This window comes from Artemia sp. Qi Xiang Cuo, chromosome 11, assembly GCF_049724085.1.
Source record: "Artemia sp. Qi Xiang Cuo chromosome 11, ASM4972408v1, whole genome shotgun sequence".
NCBI classification, from domain to species: Eukaryota; Metazoa; Arthropoda; class Branchiopoda; order Anostraca; family Artemiidae; genus Artemia; species Artemia sp. Qi Xiang Cuo.
Genome location: NC_142804.1, coordinates 47,588,392 through 47,612,475, shown reverse-complemented (window position 1 = coordinate 47,612,475; position 24,084 = coordinate 47,588,392). Strand labels below are relative to the sequence as shown.

The 24,084-nt window shown below is 35.2% G+C and overlaps 1 protein-coding gene across 1 annotated transcript in view; it reads right to left on the bottom strand.

The window, feature by feature from the left end:
- Positions 1–24,084, bottom strand: part of Lkb1 (Lkb1/serine/threonine kinase 11) — a 71,026-nt gene that overhangs the window by 35,995 nt on the left and 10,947 nt on the right. The window contains exons 2-5 of the mRNA XM_089096850.1: positions 20,030–20,278; positions 18,664–18,837; positions 16,671–16,803; positions 7,459–7,595 (exon numbers count right to left, since the gene is read on the bottom strand). Of these exons, the coding sequence (XP_088952976.1) occupies positions 7,459–7,595; positions 16,671–16,803; positions 18,664–18,837; positions 20,030–20,271 (686 nt within the window). The 5' untranslated portion in view covers positions 20,272–20,278. The remainder of the gene's footprint in view (positions 1–7,458; positions 7,596–16,670; positions 16,804–18,663; positions 18,838–20,029; positions 20,279–24,084) is intronic.

The window sequence follows — 24,084 nt, the reverse complement described above, 5'->3', positions numbered from 1 at the left end:
CCCACCGGTCTATTTATGCACGGAAAAACAGTCTTTTACCGAGTCATGGATTTCCATGGGTATTTCACCGTCAATTTCAAAAAACCATCCCTGTGCCCCATTCTCCTCAACACTGGCAATGTCGAGGAAATTCGAAGCACATGGATTGTCAAGCCCTTTATAATTGCCACACGGCAAACAGTAGTGAGACATTGCCGATGGGTAAAGAGAATTCATATCCAAAAAAACTGCGTCCGACTTTTCATCGATGTGCTATCCGGTCGGATCAGTTTTCATGATACGATCCCCGTGAAACATATACCCACGCCTCATTGATCTCTCTGCAAACAGATGCTGATCCACGTTGGTAATTATATCAGATTCTTCTTTTCTGATTTTAAGCATCAAGTCCATCACCAGATGAGGAGTTAAAAAATGATAACCTAAATCAAACCCTAATTCCCCATAAATTTTATCTGTATTTTCTCACACTATGTCCAGAAGAATGAGTATGTCACTAGAGAAGCGTAGTTTACAATAATCCCACCCTTTTTTACATCCACCCTTTGCCCGAACCCTCTTAGCAAATTCGTAGTCCCTAGTGGTGCACTCACTCTCAGTAAGAGAATTGTAAAAAGCTTCAATGGGCGATAGTGACACCTGATCTAGCCTCGAGCCAGAGTTGTAATAACCATATGGATATATACCCTTACACGTTAATAAATCACACAGTTCATCATCGGGGAAGCGCTGTTTAAGGAGGCGGAAGCTATCAAAATTGTCGCTTTTCTGTACCTGAATCAATTGACTTAAAGATTTGGGGAAGAAGCTGAAAGAGTCTAAAAAACGGATTTTATTAAGGCACGTGTTACCCTTGTCAACTGTTTTCCACATGAATTCTAGCAGAAGTAGCTTCTCCGATGATTTGGGTATGACATTAAATAAAAAGAACCATCTATCCATGCGTTATCTACAACTCCACCCTTGGCAATACGGGCCAACGCCGGTAAAACAAACTGTAAGTCGTAATTGGAATTGTGTATAAAAACCGGTAAGAAATATTACTGTCTAACGTTTAAATTGCATGACTAATGTGCTACCCCCTTAAAGTTCCTCCCCCCGATGTAATTTCCTGCCAAAAATGATCATGGTCGATCACCTTCCTCCTCCCCCCATTCCCAACACCATCATCGAATTCTCCCTTGCAAACCCAACACATTTTACGATTTTTTATAGCAATTCTGTCACCTGGTGATAAAAGCAGAAGATAGATTATATAACGAATATACAAAAGTTTGTTATTTGCATTTTCGATTGTACTGACTATTGCCAAGTGCCGGAAGGCTCCGCTGTCACTCAACATCTCAGCTTCATCCATCACGTTTTTCGCATAATTGACCTCCTGCTTTGAGTGAGCGTAAGAGACCCCTATGGCTTCATGTATTTATAGCGCGATTTGAATTTGACGGATCGCACACGTCTGTCAGTTTAGCTTCGCAGTTTAAAGCGATATTATTGCCCTGCAGGAGCGTGTTTTGGAAATTTTTAAAACGTAAGATCGCTCTATCTCCGCTTACCGTCTCCACAGCCTGGTATCCATGACGTTTACAGTGTTTCATGTGATGCTTTAACTTTAAATCAGAGCGAAATCTTGAGAGACATGTTGGACAGTAATAACACACATTCCCCTTTTACCCTCCCCCAGAACCCTACTAATATCTGTAATCGGATTGAGATGGCCAATTGAATCGGGGTCTGTGGGTCGCGTTTGTAGAAGCCACACCCAATGTTCCACTGATTCAATTGAAGGAGCCCTCACTGGAAATAATGCGCCCTTCTTATCGGAACGATAACCCTGCTCAAATTATGTTACATACTGTATCACCGTGACACCAGTATTTAAATGTCCATTAGCCCGCTCGAAAATATATATTCCTTTTAGTGTCACGGGAAATTGGCCATTTAAACAATTAAAACCTACTTTGGGGAACTTTGAACTGTCATTTTATCCAACTTTTTCTTACATGCATCTATTTGAAGAGGTCTGTATGCCGCAATTAAAAATGCATACTTGAAACACTTTAGCCTCGTATCGAAACAGATATGTTGTACCCCCTGACACCCCTCTCAATCTGAATGATATTTTAAAACTATAGCCCTCTCCCCAGCCCCACTTCTTACAATAAAATCCTTTTTAAATCTACAAATATTAACATTTAAACTTTCAATAAATTAAACCACAGATCCACTACCCACACGTTATAATTTTCCCACTTACTTTGAATACTATTAACCCAATTTAGAAAAACCATCCCATAATTTGATAAATGCGGGTGAATTGCCAACATCTCTGTGCGCAAGTATTTTGAATACAGCTCGGTCGCATTTTCATTTAAAAAAATATTTTTTAGGTCTATTGATGCTTTCAAACTGACCCCCACCCCACACCACCATCTGTTGTTCAAGAATGGCTTGAATCTTATTAGTATATAAATGTGTAATGGCCGAGGGACTTGTTATTATATCCCCCGACACTAGTGAGTTGAAGGGATCATCGAATTTGGCGCTGTAGACCTTTGTGTGGTGCAAGGCAGAGTTGGAAAGAAAAAAATCTGGAAGAGGGGATACTGATGTTGTTGTTGTTGTATTACTACTACTACTACTACTACTAGTACTAGCTATATCATTAAGCGGAATGGTGGGGGGTGACATAGAATTGTCAATAGCACCACCCCCAGTCTCTTCAATTTCAATAGTTGGAGATGGCATGAAGTCCCCTAGGCCTGTTAGTACATATTCCAAGGTGTTTGGGGACAGCTGATCAAGCCAGCCTGTATTGTCCTGTGATGGGATTTCTTTATGAGGACCCGGTTCAGATGCACTAGTAACATCCCCTAAATGTTCACGCATAAATCTATCTGCCCACTCTGGGTCCTCCATCATGTCAATGTCACAAGTTAAATCGTCTAGGCTGGCCATGTCCCCAAAACAATCATTAAGAAAACCCCTATGCCACTCCATATTGTCTAGAACTAATGAAGGTTCGTCTCTAAACTCCATTGGTGGTGCTAGAATTCGTTCAGGTCCAGTAAATGCTGATGTTTCATGACCGAATGGCACTGCTATTTCATTAATCTATATAAAAAAAGGTTTATTTTCTATGTGAAATAAGCATTATTTCATAAAGTTGAAAAATCATGTTCATTTCTAGTCGTGTGTTTACCTGAATATTTAACACGTACCATTTTTCCACACCAGCCCCCCCCCCAAAAAAAAACTTAATTCCTCCTAGAATTATTTAAACTAAATACTTACCCCCACCTCACACAGAAAATTGAGAAAAAAAACATAATAGCCTTTTCTATTAACGACTCATTTTTCTAGTCGTATTTTTGCCCAAAAATTCAACAAGTAACATTTTCTCAACATTAGCAACATCACTCAATTATTAATACACTAATTTAAGGCAATTACCCACTCCCCATCTCCCACACAAAATGCTAGGGGATGTGATAACCGTTTGTATAGTGAAGTGCTTCATAGTCGTATGTTTACCCGAATATTTAACACGTACCATTTTTCCACAGCAGCCAAAAAACTCAATTCCTCCTAGAATTATTTAAACTGAATAGTTACCCTGCCTCCCAGAGAAAGTTCAGAAAGATGTAATAGCCTTATTTATAGTGAAGCATTTCTTAGTCGTATGTTTACCCGAATATTCAACACGTACCATTTTTCCACATCTGCCACAAAACTCAATTCCTCCTAGAATTTTTTAAGTAAATAATCACGTATAAGGTAGAGCTAAAATAAATACATTTACAAATTCAGACTGCACTTGTATGCCTGAAGCCCCTGGCAAAGCATGAAGGGAGGTCCCTTCCCGATCTTGACTAGATGAGGCTGATGCATTATGAGAAAACATCCATTCCCTCTTGAATTTTCTACCAGGTTGCCTAGTGATCTGTATAGAGCTGACACTGGCATGAGAGTGCCCCGGCTGGTCCAGAGAAATTGTAATAGAGCTAGCATATCTGATGATGGATGGTCTTGCAGCTTGCATCGATGTGGTATCACCCCATCTTGGTCTCTTTTCGGGGAGAGAGTAATTGTATGAATCCACCTCCTCCACCTTAAAAAAGAAGAAAAATTGAGTAAGAAAATAAAAACCCCTCTTGTATACATAAATTGCCCTCTAACGTTTATTCTGATGTTTTTAGTGCTATAACTATTAGCACTTTAGAAATATTAAAAAAAATAGCTTTTTAAGTAAAATTTTGGAAAATTTGAGTTTGGGGGGAAAGGGGGATTTCAAAAACATCTTCCCATGATATAATTTGTCCTGTAAAGCTGATTCTGATGTTTGTAGCACTCTATGTCTCAGCGCTTTAGAATTATTTAAAAATGTTTCTAATGTAGAATTTTGGAAAATTTGAGTTTGGAGGGAAGGGGTTTTTCAAAAACATCTCCCCATAATATAATTTGCCCTATAAAGTCGATTCTGATATTTGTAGCGCCCTATGTCCTTTTTATACAAAACTTTAATTTCTTCCCAAAAAAAATGCTCATTGTTTCTTTAGTAGCCATGCAATTAGACTATAAATTAAGATGTATATGCATAATTTCACCTAACTACGACTAAGTTTGTTAAATGTGAGCTAAAATCCACATTAATACAAAACTTAAAATTTCTCCCAGAGAAAATATTTTAATACGATTTGGTTTTATATAAATTCTAAGTTTCTGGCGAGAATTACACAAACCCTGTCTTAATCATCAACCTTTTGTTTTCATAACTCAGATAAGACACGTTTGAACTCTGGCTTCAAAAGGGACTCTCTGTAAATATAAACACATGTGGTTTTAGACCGGAAAAAAAGATTTTTGATAATTGGGAAAAAGGAACTTTTTCGAACGAAATAACTAAAACTAAGGAATTATGCTCGTAAACAGAGCAGTGGTGGAGGGGTTTTTATTTACATAATAGAAAAAAGCGTACTCTTTGTTTTATAGCGAGTATACTCATCATATTTTAGGGTTTGTATTGTTGGAGGGGAGGGGGGCCTATGCCCCTGAAATTTGAATTTACTGTTAAAATGATTTTTATTTGGCAATAAATTAAGAAATTCAGTAAGCATGCGGTTTTAGACCGGAAAAAGACGAAATATCTTAAATACACAATTGGGAAAAGGGCCATTTTGAACGAGATAAGTAAAACTACAGAATTATGCTCGTAAACAGAGCAGTGGGGGATGGGTTTTTGTTGACATAATAGAAAAAAATCGTACTTTGCGTTTTCTAACGAGTATACTTATACTATTGTATGGGTTTGTATCGTTGGAGGTGAGGGGGGCCTATGCTCCTGAAATTTGAATTTACTGGTAAAATGATTTTTATTTGAAAATAAATTAAGAAATTCAGTAAGCTGTACTCACATTGAAAATTGACGGATCCATTGCTCCAAAGTTAATAATATTCGGTGTATCATCTAGAATATATCAAATCATTGAAATTTAAATTGTAACGTATGGGTATTTTATACGAAATCTCAAGGACAAATAAAAAAACGGATGTTGGCTCGAAAAACACTCTGCTTGAGTTGTATAATTTCGTGCATACTCCCAAAACATGTTGGACTACTTTATACCATGCCAACTTTAAAAAAAAAAATAATAAAAAAAAAATGTGCAATTGACAACAATAATGCAATCTTTGCCAGCTTTTTAGAATGTTCACGTGTAAGTGTAATGTCTCAGGTATGGGTTTTCTTGTGCAATTCAATGTATTTTTTCATGTATTTTTCGAATCTTATACAAGCTTACTACTGATGTCCCCTCCTCAACGCCTCGCTCTTTACGCTAAAGTTTTTTATTGCTTTAGAAAATAAAGTTGTGGGACAGAGTCAAACTTTAGTGCAAAGAGCGAGGCGTTGAGGAGGGGACAGCCCCTTTCATATACGGAATAATTTCTGTTCGTTTTAAGTTTTAATGTCGCTCCTTACTTCCAGTTAAATTTAATTTCTGAACGTTTTTGAATCAATGCAGCTTTGATTTTGGCTCACCGTACATGAATAATTAGAATGAAATTTGCATTGTTTTGGCTAAATGGCTTTCTCGAAATTTTGTTATGACGTAACTTACGTAACGAATTTCTATATTTGTATGTTTTTATTAAGTATATAAAGATGTTTACCCTTAGTCAATACCTCGCTCTTTACGCTAAAGATCGAATTTTGTTCGAATCACAAACCCCTGAATCACAAAGGCCGGGTAATTCGAATCGATAGCTCTTTTAAAAGTACTAAAACAAACTTTAGTGTAAAGGGCGAGGTATTGCCTAGGCAGCGAACCCCTTCATATACGTAATAATTTCTGCTTGTTTTAGGTTTTAATGTTGCTCCTTACTTTCATTTGAAAAAACTTGTTTTTTTATTTAATTTCTGATCGTTTTTTAAATAATGCTGGGAAATCCGGCGCCCCCTTCATAAAAATGTCCCTTCTCCCACGGAAACATCCTCCATAGAAAGATCCTCCCCCGACCCACCCCCCACCAGAAAAAACACTCTTCTGAAACGTCTGTATACTTCCCATTTACCAATACTATATGTAAACAATGCAATAGGCAAAGTTCATAACTTGCAGCCCTTCCCGCGGGAACTGTGGGAGATTAAGTCATTCTCAAAGACATATTTATTAGATTTTCGACAATGCCGAACAAAATGGCAATCTTAAAATTTTGATTGGTGACTTCGGGAAAGAAATGAGCGTGGAAGGGGGCCAAGTTGCCCCCCCCCCCCAATTTTTTGGTCACTTAAAAAGGGCACTAGAAATTTTAATTGAAGTTCAGATGAGCCCTATCACGATATTCTAGGACTACTGGATCGATACGATCACCCCCGGGGAAAATAAAAAAGCAAAAAAAAAAAAAAAACTAAACACGCATCCATGATCTTTCTTCTGGCAAAAATACAAAATTCCACATTTTTCAAGATAGGAGCTTGAAACTTCAAGAGTAGGGTTCTCTAATGCGCTGAATGTGATGGTGTGATTTTCATTAAAGTTCTATGACTTTTAGGGGTTGTTTCCCCATTTTTTCGAAATTAAGGCATATCTTCTCATGCTCTTAACTTTTGATGAGTAAAATTAAACTTGATGAAACATATATATTTGAAATCAACATAAAATTCCGATTCTGTTGATGCATATATTGGTATCAAAATTACAGTTTTTAGAGTTTTGGTTACTATTGAGCCGGATCGCTCCTTACTTACAGTTTGTTACCACGAACTGTTTGATATTGAAAATACACACGTTGGCTACTTCTTAATTTATCCATCAGGGCGATCGATTTAGACCGAAAGATAATCTGTTCATGAGGCTCCTAAGTATATTAGCCAGAACTGTAACCAAGAGTTTATACAATTTCTGACACATAGACAAAAATGGAACGGTTTCGTAAATTCAGAAAGTAAAAACTTACAAAGTTATTCCGGAGCTCCACACGTCTAATTTAAAGCCAGAGAAGCGATCAACACCGTTTGCCACTTCGGGAGGCTGAAACACAGGGGAGCCCTGACTTGTGTGAATAGAATCGTCTTGTGCAAAAAGATCCAGCATCTGAAATAAATATTTATGATAATGTAGAAGAAAAACCCAGCATAAAGTAATTTCTTGTTATTTTTTTCCCCATATTTCCAATCGCGATTCACGATTTGAATCAGTATTTTGCGGGTATCGCATACACACATTGCATGTCGAAAGATGTTAATTATTCGAGAGAATTCTAAAATCAATTTTAACACAAAAAACTGATATTGAATAATAAAAAAAAGTCGGCATAGTAAAAATAAACCTATTCATATAAAAAAATATTTTAAAATCAATGTTATCAGCAGAATAGAGAATATTTTTCGCTAGATCATGAGCAAATTAAGGTGCGAGAATTATTTGGAATATTTCGGCTTTATTTAGTTTTTTTTTCATAGGCATTGAAAATGAAAAACCATTTTTATAATTACGAAACCCCAGATTAGAATTCATACGGCTATCTCATCCATGTATCTTCATTTTTATTTTGTTCATTTATCATTTATTGTCAGGGGCTTCCAAGAGAGAGTAATATTCAAAAACTTGTCATAGACAAGGCTGCCATATAATAAGTTTTATTTAGTCTAAAAATAGATAAATGAATTGGAAGAAAAATTCCTTTTTATTTTGCTTTAACGAAACATGATCTTGGAAGTAAAAATATAGAAACATTGAAAACAACGATTGAAAATAACAAGAAACTGGAAAACTTTGGAAACGTCTACAGGACCTATTTCCGATGGGTATATTTCCTATAAATACTTAAGACACCCATTTCCCAGAAATGCTTAAGACTAGTAAAGAAAATTAGAATTTTAAAAAAGCAAAAACGATACAAGTTTTTTTTTTGCCTTGCTAGTTTTCTGTATTTCAGATTATGTTTGAAAAAAACTCAACAGAGATTTTCCGAAAATTTTGCTTCTGTTTAATTTTTTCCACCGTCGAAAAAGAATACCCAATTGTTAACTTCTTTCCCTATAAATATATATATATATATATATATATATATATATATATATATATATATATATATATATATATATATATATATATATATATATATATATATATATATATATATATATATATATATATATATATATATATATATATATATATATATATATATATATATATATTATTAACAGAAATATTGTCAAAAGCGTTTACTTTTCTTCAATTTCATTTCGCTGTTAATATAGAACCTCTTATTGTTCTGATTTTTTTTTTTTTTCTAAATTTACTATGGGATGACCCACTTATGGGATACGGATAACCCACGGTTTTTAGGGTGACAGATTGGAATGTTTTCTTTTTATATACAATGTTAGGGCAAATCTAAGGGGGTGATTTTTTAAATGGTGACAATGATAAGCTGTTAGTGGGGATCCATAAATCAACGATATCTAAATATACCGTGGCAATAGACAATTTTATTTAAAGGATTTAAAGGCTCGAAAATAGGAGTTTTCTTTTATATATTTTCATCGGCTTACTCTCTTATGCTTACACAGAAAGTAATCCCCATACACAAAGGGCCACCCCCTCCTCAATACCCCGCTCTTTACGCTAAATTTGTTTACTACTTTGAAAACCTGCTTATTCTAATCAAACAGCCCTTTTGTTTCCGGAGTCGTTCTTAGAGAATTGTGATAAAAATTGAAAGCAAAACTAAACTGAAAAGACAGAGTACCAAAGAGGTTAAAAACTGCCATTAAGTCATTACGCCATTAAGAGTATAAACTGCATTAATGGGAAACAGCCATTAAGCTTGACGTTTGGAGGGTTTTTCCACTCTTTTTTCTAAAGTCAGACAAATTTTCTCAAGCCTCTAGCCTTTGATGGGTGACACCATGAATTAAATTAAAATTCAAATGAATTTAAATTAATTTTTTTTTGAAGTTTTTTCTTTTCCAACTGAAAGTAAAAGCCAAATCAATCCGAAACAAGTCCTCCGCATGAAATCCACCCCCCCCCTCCACATAGAAGCACTTCTAATATTGCTGGAATTCCCGAGACTGACAACATAATTTTCAAAAAAAGTTACCTGTCTATAATACACCTGTCTCTATAACATGACTGTATTACCTATATACATAAAACGCCAATAAATTTATGTTATTAAACGAATAATATTGTATATATATCCATTTGTTATTTTTTCTACAAATTTTTCTCGAAAACGACACTATAATTTTTTTTAAATTGATATGCTGCCATTTTCTGTGTGAGAAAATAATTCGCATCGCAACTTAGAAAATTTATTTTGGCAAAGAAAATTTCAATGAATGACGTCACATAGGCGTGGAATAGTTAGAATAAATTTTGGTGAAGATGAGTATCTATCCTAAAGATTTTCCAAGACATGTTACAATTTAATATACAAAAAGATTTGCTGAATAGAATAAATTAAAGCGGTTTTGTAGAAGAGATTAAAAAAATGTCATTGCAAAAGGTGTCTTTGTACCTTTAATAATATATATTCATTTACAAATAAACAGATTAGAGTGAAAAAGATAAGGGCCCCCTAAGAGCCTTTCGAAATCACTCAAGAATAAATTAGCGAATTATGAATACCCTTCAAGCATGAATTAGTCTAATCATGGCAAATCTGAAATTATTTATCTTCATCATGGCAATTCTGAAATCAATAATTATGGTTGCCGCGCTCTAATTAGTTTTCAGTTAACAGTGAAATAAGCGATAATGCTAATTTCTATCATGATTGCAGCTGTAGTAAAGGGACAACCGCAGCCATTAGTAACCATTAGTAACCAACAAAAAGTTGAAAAAGGCATTTGGAAAAAAAACTGCCGGATAACAAAAAATTGAAATCTAACCCTGATTCAGGAATGGTAACTATTATTCCAGTTAATCTTAAAAGTAAAAATTTATAGCAAAAAAAATCTTATGGCGATAAAAAAAGCCAGAAACCCCTCGAAAATTGGGTCGGATCTTTTTTCTCTCTAAGGCTACCGAGGCATCAGAACATCATAGAGAGATGTTTAATGGCTCGTTTTAAAGATATTATTTTCTTAATAAATCATTTTTTAAGAAAAACTGCATTTCCGCAATGAAGATCGTGGTTGAAAGTGTAAAACATGAACGCGGCCAATTCCTGTTTCTAAGAATCTTCGAAAAGATGTGAGAGGGGATTAATGGCTCATTTGAAAGGATCATGGTTGCAGAAATTGCCACATCTAGTGCCTTTTGTATCCACAGAAAAGAATATTTAAAATAAAATGAATTTTTTTTCTACAAAGAATACGTTTTCATAAACAAGATGATGAATGATGTCATAATCGTAGGTTGCAATGATAAATGAAGTATATAGTAAAAGCTATATTATGATCTCAGCTATGATGAAGTTAACAAGATAGCACAAAGTATAAAATAGATAACACAAGTGGACCAAGATTTGCTCGGAGAAAAGAAACACATCTTTTTTTTGACGGTTTTTTAATCTTTTTCAGGTTTTACAACAGTTTTAATTTGTTTTTATTCAGCAAACCTTTTCGTATACTAAACTGTAATGTGTCTTTTAAAATCTTTAGGACAACTCATCTTCAGCAAAACTTATTATAACTATTCCACGCATGCATCATTCATTGAATTTTCTTTGCCAAAATTAAGGCCCTAAAGGAATTTTCTAAAGTCGTGATCCGGATTGTTTTTCCAGCCAAATATCAAGAATCCTAAATAAAGATGCGTGAAAATAAAATCTAAAAATAGACAATGTTCACCAGAATCAGCTAATTCTCCTTTTAAGATTGTCCTCCCTCAGAAAAGAGAAGAAGCCCCGAAATAAATGGCCACGCATTCGTCTGAATCTGATGATAAGACTGTAAGCGAAAATCTGTTTCTTGGTGTTCGATAATCAATGAAAATGGAAATATGGGGATAAAATGAAGCGAAAATGTGGTTCTTGGTGTTCAATAATCAATGAAAACGGAAATATGGCGATGAAATGAAGCGAAAATCCGGTTCTTGGTGTTCGGTAATCAATGAAAACGGAAATTTTGCTTTCATATCGTCAATAAAAGGGGCCCAAATCGTGTCCAATAATTGGCAGCATTTCCAACTAGATTGAATTTTTCTTTATTAACATAAATTGTCTCCGTACGTCTGAACGTTGACTAAATTACTGAATATAAATATTTTGATTGATTTGATTTGTATAATGAACTAGTGCAAAAGTTCACGTAAAAGTACAGTATATCCTAACTTTGACGAGATGCTTGTTTTTTTTCATTCCATCAAAATTTGGAGCCACGTGTGCTTTTTCGCAATGCGGTTTGACAGCCGTGTTTTCTAATGGAGTTGTCGGCCCCACTCCTTTCTCCAGTCTGGTCCTTTTTACGACTTAACGCCTAATTACCATGGAAATGGCTTGCTTAGACAAATGTGACACCCAAACGCATTCCCCCCACTTAAATCCCGTAAGTAAATTCATGGTAGTTCTCTTGATCTTGTCGTAGGATTGTCAATAACAACCAGATTGATGCAGCTACATCGTCAATGAAAATGGAAACCCTACAACCTGATTGTCAATTTTAGAAATAATTATATCAAATAGTTAGTTGTAGCAAACTATAAATGCCGTGTACTAGTTTCCGCCTAAGAAATGGGCAATCAATCAATCTTCCTTGTCCATAACATGTATGATATAAACATCCATATTCTTCACTTTGTGACAGTGGGGTGAATAAAGCTACGCTCAAGAACAACTAAGATCGCGGTTCAATTCCCTGTGTTCCAAGGAATGCTGTTGATTCTTTATGTTACTTTCTGTTCTTCTCTAATAATTTTTTTCTTTACTTTTTCCTGCCAATCACTTTTTTCTGTGCAATAGATTTTTATCAGAGATGACCTGCCTATCTTCCGTATCCATAACATGTATAATCTAATATCAATTTTTTCATCTTGTGGCAGCGGAGTGGATAAAGCTATGCTCGGGAGCAACCGCAGCCACGGTTAAATCCCCCGTGTCACAAGAACTGTTCTGCACAAATTTTATTCACTAATTTATTTTTTTTTACTAGACTATCGAAAATATTTATAAATTCCAAAAAATATAGGCAATATTTACGTTTAGAAGTATAGGCTGCACTTAGCTCTACCATTGAGCTTGGTAATATTAGACAACATCAGAGGTCATGGTTAGAGCGTTAACTACACCTTAGTAAAGGAGGAACTTTCGTGACCATTCCAGATAAAAAAAAAAAAAACTGCTAGATGAAAGGGGTTCCTCCTGTATATAACATAATAGCCAAGAAAGCGAGGATGTTTTCCTTAGATATCTAATGACTAGGCTAGAAGAGCGAGTCATTAAATATTTAATATATGTGTGTTACCATCTGATGTGTTACCGCAAATTGGTGAATGTCAACATTCACCGGGAAATGTCTGAAATACCTTTTTTTTTCTCCTTGGTTTAGTCAGTGTTGCCAGTCAACTTTCAATTTCTTGCAAGGTTTGATGATGACACCTTAGGTTCGGTTAGATTAGGCTTGGTTAAGTAAGGTTAGGTTGGGTTAGGCTAGCTTGTGTTAGGTTGTTAACCCATTTCTGATATTTGAAACCAAATTTAACCTAGCCTCATGTAACCTATACTTACAAAACAAGTCATTAAATATCAACACTGGGGTGCTGGCACAAGCGCTTCGACTACTTTATTTTTATGTAGAAGTGTTAAAGAGTTTTGGTGGGGAATATTTTTTCATGTTAAATTTACCAATTAAATATATTAGAATATGGACTCAGGTGCGAGCTAATTGTCTACCAATTCTAACAAATTGGAGGGACATTAGTTTAGATTAGAAATTTGATCACTATCAAGGGCAGTTCTGGCATGTTTTGCGACTGGGTCAAATTCTTGATTAGCAAACATCCCCTGTCTCCCAAAAATTTTCAGGCCAGATTTTAAGAAAATTTTCATTTATTAACAAAATTTTCTATTTATTTAAATCTGTCTAAAATAATCAAATTATGTCTACTTAGCCCTGTAGTGGCACAGTGGGTTTGACCTTAACTTGGTAATACTGGGCCCAAAGATTGAAAATTGCTGCAGCAGCATACTACAGGACCAAGGCAGAGACCATAGTAATGAAGAAGCATCGTTAATCTGATTACTCACTTCGGTGTACTTACTTTTATTTTCAGGAATAAAGATGAAGATATGGGGAAAAATGAAAATTTTGGATTCAATTTGCTTTTACTTACTGCCAACTGCGCCCTCTGCTTTATTTTAATAAAAATAAAATTCCAAAAACTACAAAAAGATCATAAACATTGGATTATTTATTTCAAATTTTGCCCCCTTAAATTTTGTGCGCGCGGGGCAAGTACCCCTTCTAACTACTACTACTACTACTAACAACTCACCACAGCACCAAGCCACCTGAGGCCAAAACAGCTACACACGCTCTGCAATCTTCGGCAATCGGTCATCCTTCATCTACACAACGTACCCTAGCCACCTCAACCTTTCTTTCATTATAGCCCTAGAGAGCGGTATTGAACCATTTTTTTTGTACAGCCTATTCTTTGAAATACGGTCAGTCAGCCGGGTACCCAGAACAATCCTTAAGCAATTTCTCTCAAAAACATCTAGCAAATCTTCATCCGCTTTTTGAAGCACCCATGTTTCAGAGCTATATTTGACCACTGTCATTACTGTAGCTTCTAAGATTCTAATCTTGGTTTGTAGACTCATCTTCCTATTCTTCCAAACTTTTTTTAACTATGAAAAAACACCTTGAGCCTTGGCTATTCTATTTTTAACATCTTCACTGCTCCCACCATCTTACATACCAAGGTATGTAAAGCTGCCCACCTGATCAATCTTATCATTACCCAGCGTCACCTTTTCATCTTCACTTATTCCTAGCCTTAGTGACTTAGTCTTCTTAACACTAATTTTCAAATCTATTCTAGCACCCTGAACTCGCAAAACCTCTAAAAGTTCATTAATTTTGCTCACACTTTTATCTAGGATGCTTAAATAATCAGCGTAATCTAAGTCCAAGAGACTTTTTTCTCCCCATTTGATTCCGTGATCTCCCATTGCCTTTCCTGCGCTCCTTAAGACAAAGTCCATCAAAATAATCCATATAAAGGGGGACAAAACGCAACCCCGCTTAACTCCTGATTTAATACAAAACCAGCAGCTAACGTCAATCCCCACCTTAACCTCAGCAGTGTTATTCTCGTACATAGCACTAATCACTTTAATGTATTTGTTTGGTATACCATACAAGGATAAAACCTTTGCTAAAGCTCTTCTATCAACAAAGTCAAACGCTTGCTCATAATCTATAACACTAAGGACCAAAGATGTTCGGCAACTCATGTACTTCTCAATTATTAACCTAAGAGTGAAAATTTGGTCGACACATCCTCTACCTTTTCTAAAACCATACTGTTCTTCTCTCAAAACTTTGTCTACGGCATCTCTCAGTCTAAAAAGTATCATATTACTAAGTAAGTTCCTACCTACAGAGACCAGGCTAATGCCTCGATAAAACCTTTATTAAGGTTTTCCTAAAATCGTTAGGTACTTCCCTATTTTCAAAAATCATATTCATCCCTCCCTATATAGGGTCTTAGAAGGTGTTTAAAGAGTAGAAAAAATATATACATACAAATCTAATAGTTTATAGTTTTTGCGCTAAATGAAAATTGAGACCTCAGAACACAAATGCTTGACAATTCTTTTAATTTTTCAAATACTTTTTAATTAAAAAAATACTATCGTTATTTTGAACGTGGGGAAATTTTTCCAGGGAGGAATTATCAGGGGGAGGAGGTATAAATTTGCCAAGTGGTCAAACTGTGGGAAGGGGGAGGGAATCCAACGTTGGAGGGAAAATTTCAATATTAAAATGAATTTGGTTTGGTTATCTTTTTCCGACTCTTTGCATATATCATCAAAAAGAATTGATTAGGCAATTTATAAAAGTGTATGGTAAGAGATAAGTTTATTCCATCCGGGATTAAATCTATTGTGGAAAAATCGATGTTCGTGATTATCGACTCAGTGCATCATTATATTTTCCAATAAATAGACTCGATTCCCTTATGAAGGGGAATTGTCAAAGAGAGGGGAGGATTTCCAAGGGAGAATTATGTTGCACGGGGAGAGGGAATTTCTGTGGGAGATTTTCCGCAGAGGAATACGTGAAAGAATTCTCCATATGGGATTTTTGAGAGCTTAAACATGATCTGACAGCCAAAACATGAGGAGAAATTCACATGGTAAACTCGATCATAAAACTGGTATGAGGCTCGACATGTAACAAAAAAAAACCTGTTTTAAAGGTAGAAAAGATGATGGTTTTGTATGAATCCCAGATGTCCAAACCAAAAGATTTCTCTCAGCAACTATGTTCATATGTAAAGATCCTTTAAGTTTAAATACAAAAAAGCCCTTGGGGAAAACCATATAATAGTTATGTTCATTTTTAAACTTTAATGACAACGGCATGCAAATAGCTCCAGAAAATCTTTTTCACGCCTCCTAAGGCAGAATTCTTGATGCTTGATCTGACTACGGGATGGTGGCCACCGTGCAACGGGATTGACCACGGACTCAAGAGGATGTCAGCTTTATGATTGTTCCAAGCACAGCTAGGGGGATACCCAATTAAAAAAAAAACAAAAAACATCTTGTAAAACAAAATGCCAAGTTTCTTTGATAAAAATATAGTTTAAATACACCTAAATAATGTATATCTTTTAATTTCAAATTTAAAATTAATTACTTTACATGGTACCTGTTTTTTTTTAGGGGGCGGGGGCGGCATAGGCTTAAATTTCAAGGAGAGAGAAGTTGAATTTCGGACATTGAATTTTGGAAAGAGGATTTTTCAACAGCGCCCAAAAGTATTCTTTTAGAGTAAATTATGGAGTTTTTCATAACTTTGTGTCAAACATTCAGTCCGTCTCCTACTATTTTTTTGTCTTAATCATAAAACAAACAATAAGCGCATGTTTTGCCATAATTAACCTTTGGACTAAAGAACAGAAAAAAGTATGAATTTTGACGAAAATGTACAGAACTTAAGGAGTTTTAAAGAACAAGTCTGATTTGATAATTTTTTTTACCTCGGCTACTCCAAAATCAGAAATTTTCAAAGTTTGATCCGTTGTAAGAAGAAGATTTCCCGGCTTTATATCCTTATGTATCACACCACAACTATGTAAGTATTCAAGGCCATTCACAAGTTGAACGAAATACCTGAGAAATCAATACAAAGATTATTAATCTTCAGTAGGGAATAAAAAGGCTGTAAAAAATGACAATGAAATATTAAATGCACGATAGAGTACTCTTTTTTAATAATATTATATATTTATTTAACCTGATATATTTATTCAATAATTTATGTGTAAAATCAATATGACTCACCCAAAACCAAATAGCTGAAGTGGGGCGAATCAGGTAAAAAACACATACATATAACATCATTTAAATTCACTGTATTAAGAAAGAAAAAATTAAAGAGAGAATGAAAAATATAACCTGACAAATACAAATTGAAATTGACAAACAAGGGCAGAGAAAAAAGTAGTTAATACTTTTTCACAACATTTCAGACGGAAGGGGGGCGCGTTCGTCGAAATCCTCAAAATGCTCGTCAAGGCAATATGTACGAAACTAAACTATTTTGGGAAATGAGCTGAGACGAAAATTTATCAAATTTATTAGACATACGCCACTTGGTTTTACTCTACGGAAGATTGAGCACGGATTGGTTAATATACCATTAAAAATAAATTCATAATTTAATAAAAAGAAAACGATTGGCTTAACTGACGGAATTGGGCCAAAAATTATCTCAATACCTTATTTAAAAATAAATATTAAATTATAGAATAATGATTAATAAAAATATAAAATGTAATAGTAAAATAAAAATTGAAAATAAATAACAAAATTATCTCAAATATTTACTTTCCAATATTTTTTGAACATTAATTTTTTTTGTATTTTTTTTTGCATTTTTTCTTGTTTCAGTTCATATAATTGTTTTACTTCATTGAAATTGAAGTATCATTACTACCTTATTTTTAATTCCTAAAATTAACTACCAATGGTGTCATGGTTGCCCCAAAAGGGTTTCAAGAGAGCAGGGAGGTTCATACCTGCAAAAATACTTTCAAGAGGCCATGACTTGGAAAAAAGTTTTACTTTTAATAGAGTAACTTAACATTTTTGCAATTTTGTTTTTTATTATTATTATAAAAAAAAATAAGAAGAAACAAAAGACCTTTTACAGAGAGGGGAGGAGGGTGGGCCTAAAGAGGCAATAGTATCTCATGTTGCATTACACCACGATCAGAACGATCTGTTCCAAGGATGACATCAAAGAAAACGAGGATTTAAAGAAAAAAACATAATATTCAAAAGACAATTATTATGCCAAAAATATTGATAAAATTGTAATAGAAAACGCGAGGTCAAAATAAGATTTTCAATGGATGAAGATATTTTAATCTCTATTAAAATGAGAGGCTAGGAATTATGACGCAATTTTCGAGTCTCCGTCAGAACCAAAAGAAAAAGATATCGAGTAGCTCATTGTAAGTCATCACTGGCTGTTTTTTCACAAAGCTCAGCGCGTAATACCATATTGAACAGATGGCGCTGTGTTATTGAACATAAGAAGTTATGCACGGAGACTGCTTAAAATAGTGCTCTGTGGTATCCAGTAACAAAATTTTTTTAGTTTTGGTTTATATTAATCTTATGGATTTTATTTTAATCAAATATTGACTTTCCAATATTTTTTTAACATAAAATTTTTTCTTTGTAAATTTTTTTGCATCTTTTTTTCTTGTTTCAGGTCATATGCAATTGTTTTACTTCATTGAAATTGAAGTGATACTTTTTTCTGCGGAGTGATACTCACTCTTACTGATTGCTCTATAGTGATCTATTATGTATTACACTATCATATTACTACATTCATTTAGCTTAACAGATCTGAACAGAGTACATTACTGGATTTGTTCGACTGAATAGATCTAGCATGGACCTTGGATGTTCCAAAGTTCAAGGGGAATACGGAAACCCTTTTAAGGGTAAGTTTCTTACGTATGGGCTTGCCAAGTAGGTAGCTTCTTTTCTGGTGTACTGTCAAGTAGTTCCTGAAGTCCACAAACGCAGTATTCCATCACAATGTATAATTTCTGCTTTTCATCATTGAAGAAAACGTCAACAAGTCCACAGACATTGCGATGAGACAGTTTCTTCAAAAGGCTTATTTCTCTAAAATAAAACAAAGCAAAAATAATTTTGCAAATTATTTTTACAAATATTTAATTAATTAACTTTTTTATGGTAATAGACTTTAAATGCTTAAAGAAGTTAAACTAAGAGATTCACAGCTGAATAAATGAGAGCGTCTTATACGCTTAAGATGCTACAGGAGAGTGAAAATAAGTATGGGACAAAAAGAGAAAATATAATTGAAAAATAAACGAGAAAAGCCAGTTTTTTCGTTTTTTCTTTTAATAAGGTGAAGATTGAAACACAAAGAAGGAGACAGAATTTATTTCCTTTTGCAATCTTGAAAAATATAAACTGGCAAACAACCCTTGCATGTTAAAAAGCGTAATTAGGAAGATAATAACATATTATTACATATCTACATAAAAATTAGACATAATTTGAAAAAAAACCTAAAACGACATTGGTCATATGCTCTACACAAGCTTGACATCAAGCTCTGCCCAGTATCTTAAATTAAACTCGTTTTCTTAGTTATTTTTAAATTATATTTTGTCTTTTTTTTTTGACAAACGTTACGCATAACCAGTTTGGTGTTAAAACGTATCTAAGTGAAAATAAAACTTATAAAGCTGTCTGCGAGATCCTTTTTCTTAGGGCGGGGGTGACTGTAGGGTCTCAATGGTTGTCTTTTCAACAATAAATCTACGTGTTAACATAAATACTGTACAATTAAATAAAATCTTAGCAAGTATAATTAAATAGAATCCAAAGAATAGAAGTACATTTTACCTTGAAATGTAAAAAAAGTAAAATCTATGCAAAGGGCTTATAGTTCTTCTTTCTGAAATAAATTGATTGGTAAGCATAACCTGAACTTCAACTTCAGACCCACCCTGTTTTCTGTCAATGTATATTTAGAAGACAGCAACTAATTATAAACATTTTTTTTGAGGCCAGTCAGTTTGAGTCTTGATACACCTTTAGAGTGTATCAAGTCAAATAAAGCGTTCAGGGTTAATTAAATAAGTTCACATCCTTTTGCTCTCCCATCTCTTCCTTGATTGAGCATAGTAACCTAGTAATATTGTTATTCTCCTCTATATTTCTCTTCTGCAAACCACAGCCTTAACTAAAACTGCTCAAGTGAAGTGTCTTATCAACTTTTTCAACAACTTCATCACCTACCTATATAGCCCTTTGGGTTATCGTGCTGATAATTTTACCATACCTTTGAACGTTTTGTTCCCCATTTGGGATTCGTCTTAGTTTTTTCTTCTTTAAGATTTTTACAGCCATTCTACAAAGACTATCAGTATCTAATACTTCCTTCACTTTGCCATAGCTACCTTCACCGAGACTGTCTCCAAACATATACTTTCCTATAAATTTGCACTTCTTTTTCTTCTCTTGATATATGATTTCTTCGGAATCAATTCTTTGTATAAACATACTTTCTGGTTCATCATCCATGGCAAAACTGTAAAGAAAAGGAAAATAATCAGATTAAACAGTATTTTATATGAAAAACAAAACATATTGTAAATTGAGCATGGTAATTCACTGTTGAATAACTTGGATTGTTTGGGCTATTTGATTTTATTCTTTAAACCACGTTGGGAACGATCTGTGATACTCTTATTTACTTTAAAATTACCTGAAAGACCAGCTTGGGGTAAGTTAGGGACTTCGATCCTTGTCTAGATATTTAAGAAACACCATGTTTAGTATTCCCTAAATCAATTTTAAAGAAGTAAAAGTGATATTGATTGAACTCCAGTTCTCTGGAGTACCCTTTTCTCCTTTTTTAATATAAGTGTTATATCTGCATTTTATAATCTGAGGGAGCTGTTGCAGTGTCAATTGATTTTTGGGATAGTTAAGCAAAACAAAAAATAGGACATCCTTGGCTTGTCTGAGTACCTTGGAGTGGATGAGGGTAGCGGTGACAAAGTTCAAATGGTACAGCTGAGAATAGTGTGCTTTGTTTATGCCTATTCACAAATAAGGGTCAAGACCTAATGCTGCTAGTTTCAGTCCCTGCCCATCCTATTCAGTGTCTGGTCATGAGGTGGGTATTTTGTGGAATATGCTGTAAAATTTGGAGGGATTGAAGGGATATGACATCATATAAAGTGACAGGAGACATTTATAATTCTGGGTCATGGTTGAGGGAAAGGGTGCAGTGGATAAAACTCGACTGTATCTGTGCCCAATGCCATCAAACAGTAGAGGGTCCCAGATTTATTCTAGTTACAGAGGCTGCCCTATCATTTATTGCTTAATCTTGTATATTAACAAAAAGCACTGTTTGGGACACCAAAAGGGATGCAGAGGTAATATAGGGGAGGCTCCATCCAAATTTATCACCTGAAAAATATTGTGTTTAATCTTTACTATTGAATGGGTGCTACAGACTGGATATCTAGCAGGAAAATATTTGTGGAAAATGGAAATGAATAATTTAAAGATCACATACCCTTCATTCCTTCACGGCATCATCATGGGATCTGATATACTGCTTAACAGCAACACATCTTGGTCAAATTTTGTGGAAGATATAGCCTTCCACAGACCCTTCTATTGGGTCTGTACAGCACTGTACAGACCCAATAGCAGCCAGTAATGACTGTCAAAATTATTCCAATGGAGGCAATCCCCTCAACACATGAAGTGCCAACCATGGTGCAAGAAAAGATATCTTGAGGAGCAATTCAAGGTGAGAGGAAGATGCTTTCTTGCTATTGGCAGTTCTGAGAATCAGGTGCTGCTTATTATGGATAAATGGAGAATGGTGGGTGACTCTCTCCTCTGTTTTGATGGACAAGTGTTGCATCATACAATATTTTACGTAGCTATTGATCATGCTAGTCTTAATGTTTACATCCATTTGATGATAATGCTGATTCACCTATTTGAGGAGTTGCTTTGAAATAAACCATTCATTCACCATCCCATGCTGGCAGATGGGGTTCTCTAATAGAAGTGGGAAGCAATGATGGACAACTTGTTTTCGCCTTCTCAGAAAGCTAAACAAAGCTAAAAAAGAGTTAGGAAGCCCTATATCAAAATACAATACCAGAGGGAACATCAATAGTCCAGTGGACTAGCTTTGACTAAGGGGGAAAGTCCCTAAACAAAGAGTCAAACAGATAAAAAAGAAGAAAAAGCTTTGGCTACTGCCTAACCAAAAAAACAAACTTAACAGAGGCTACTAAACTCACCCCAATAAGAGCAATACGCAGTCTTGGCAAAACTGTGAAGGAAAAGGCATTACTTCTGCAGTTGGAAAGCTAATCTAACAGATTGTTAGTATAGAAATTCTGAAACACTTGACAACCCCAAAATTATTTTTATAATGTCAGCGTGGCTTTAGAACTGGTTGGTCAATTGAAACAAGCCTAATTTATTGATATAAATATGTCACCCTAGACCAGAGGTTTCCCATTGACACTATACTACTGGACTTACCTTACCTTAAATCGCATTTCCAGCGAGATAAGGTGGCGATGAGCCTCCTGGGGAACATCTCGTTGGTGGTGTGACATGACTATGGTTTGGCATCTCAGGTTAACCTACACTCTGCATTGGCCCAGTCCGGGTCAATTCCTTTCCTGAACGCATATATGGTTTGGGACTGGATGGTGGCTTCGGAGAGGCTGTTCCAGTAAGGGACGGCGCATACGGAGAAGAATTGCTGGCGCTTACGTCGATGGCAATGGAGGATTTGTAGCTTGCTGGCCCTTACGTCGATGGCAATGGAGGACTTGCAGCTTCTTTGAAACTCTTGTCGTACTTGCGAGGGACGAGGAGAAAACTTAACTTGAGAGGTCGTTTTGTAGCAGTTTGCGAGTAGTGATTGCCTCTTTTCTCTTTCTTCAATAAAATAGGGTGGGGAGTTTGAGGGATACAAGTCGTTCATCATAAGGCTTGTCTCGCAAAGCTGGTGCGAGCTTTGTTGCTCGCCTTTGAACACCCTCGAGTCTTTTAATTTCACAAAAGCTTTTGACAAGGTCTGCCATAAAGGACATTAAATTAAGGTTCAAGCCATTGAAGTGAATGAGCATCTTGTTAAGTGAGTGATGCAGTTTTCCAGTTGCAAGAAATTCCCTCGGGAATCCCACCCTCAGGGAATTTCCCAGGAGTAGGAAGGCAAGTGTTACCAGAAATTCTGTTTTATCAACATTTGAGCGGAAATATTTGATTAAACACAAATACCAAATAATGCAATAGAAAGGCAATATAAAAAATGGAAATTTGCATTAGATTATGCTATTCTAAAAGTGCTGCCCTAGGAGACAGGAGTTTCCCATGACTTGTCTTAATTTCCAAAGATTTCTAGTTTCTAGGAGATATTAGCAAATAATGCAACAGAAAGATTACTAAAAAAGATGATACAAAAACTGGAAATCTGCATTAGACTATGCTATTCCGAAAGTGCTGCCCTAGGAGACAAGAATTTTCCATGGCTTGTCTTAATTTCCAAAGATTTCTAGATTTCAGGAGATATTCCCAAATAATGCAAAGGAGAAAGTAATAAAAAAAGCCAAAAAAAGCTTTGACTGCTGCCTACCCAAAAAAAAACTTTACAGAGGCTATTTAACTCACCCCAATAAGGGCAATTGGCAGTCTTGACAAAAGTGTGAAGGAAAAGGCATATACAGAGAAAAATTGCTGGCGCTCACGTCGATGGCAATGGGGGACTTGCAGCTTCTTTGTGTGACCTCTTGTCGTAATTGCGAGGGATGAGGAGAAAACTTGACTTGAGAGGTCGTTTTGTAGCATTTTGCAAGTAGTGATTGCCTCTCTTCTATTTCTTCGATAGACTAGGGTAGGTAGTTTGACGGATACAAGGCGTCTCCATACGGCTTGTCTCGCAAAGCTGGTATGAGCTTTGTTGCTTGCCTTTGGACACTCTCGAGACCTTTAATCTCGCAAAAGCTTTTGACAAGGTCTGCCATAAAGGACTCCAAAATAAGTTTCAAACCATTCGAGTGAATCAGGATCTTGTTAAGTGGGTGGTGCAGTTTCTAACAAATAGAAAATCGATAGTTTAGAATATTTGGCGAAGAAGAAAAGACATTCATCTCTGGGAGGGTGAAATTGGAGTGGAGCACCCCAAGACACAGCATTATGATCTCCCCTATTCAACATACAAAAACATTATCTTCTTACAATCCTTGATCAGAGGCAATGCTATAGCGTTGCCTATAGTAAAGGCCATACGACTCAAATGTTTCATTATTTTTTTTTTTTTTCCCAGAGGCACTTCATATGGAAGGGGCC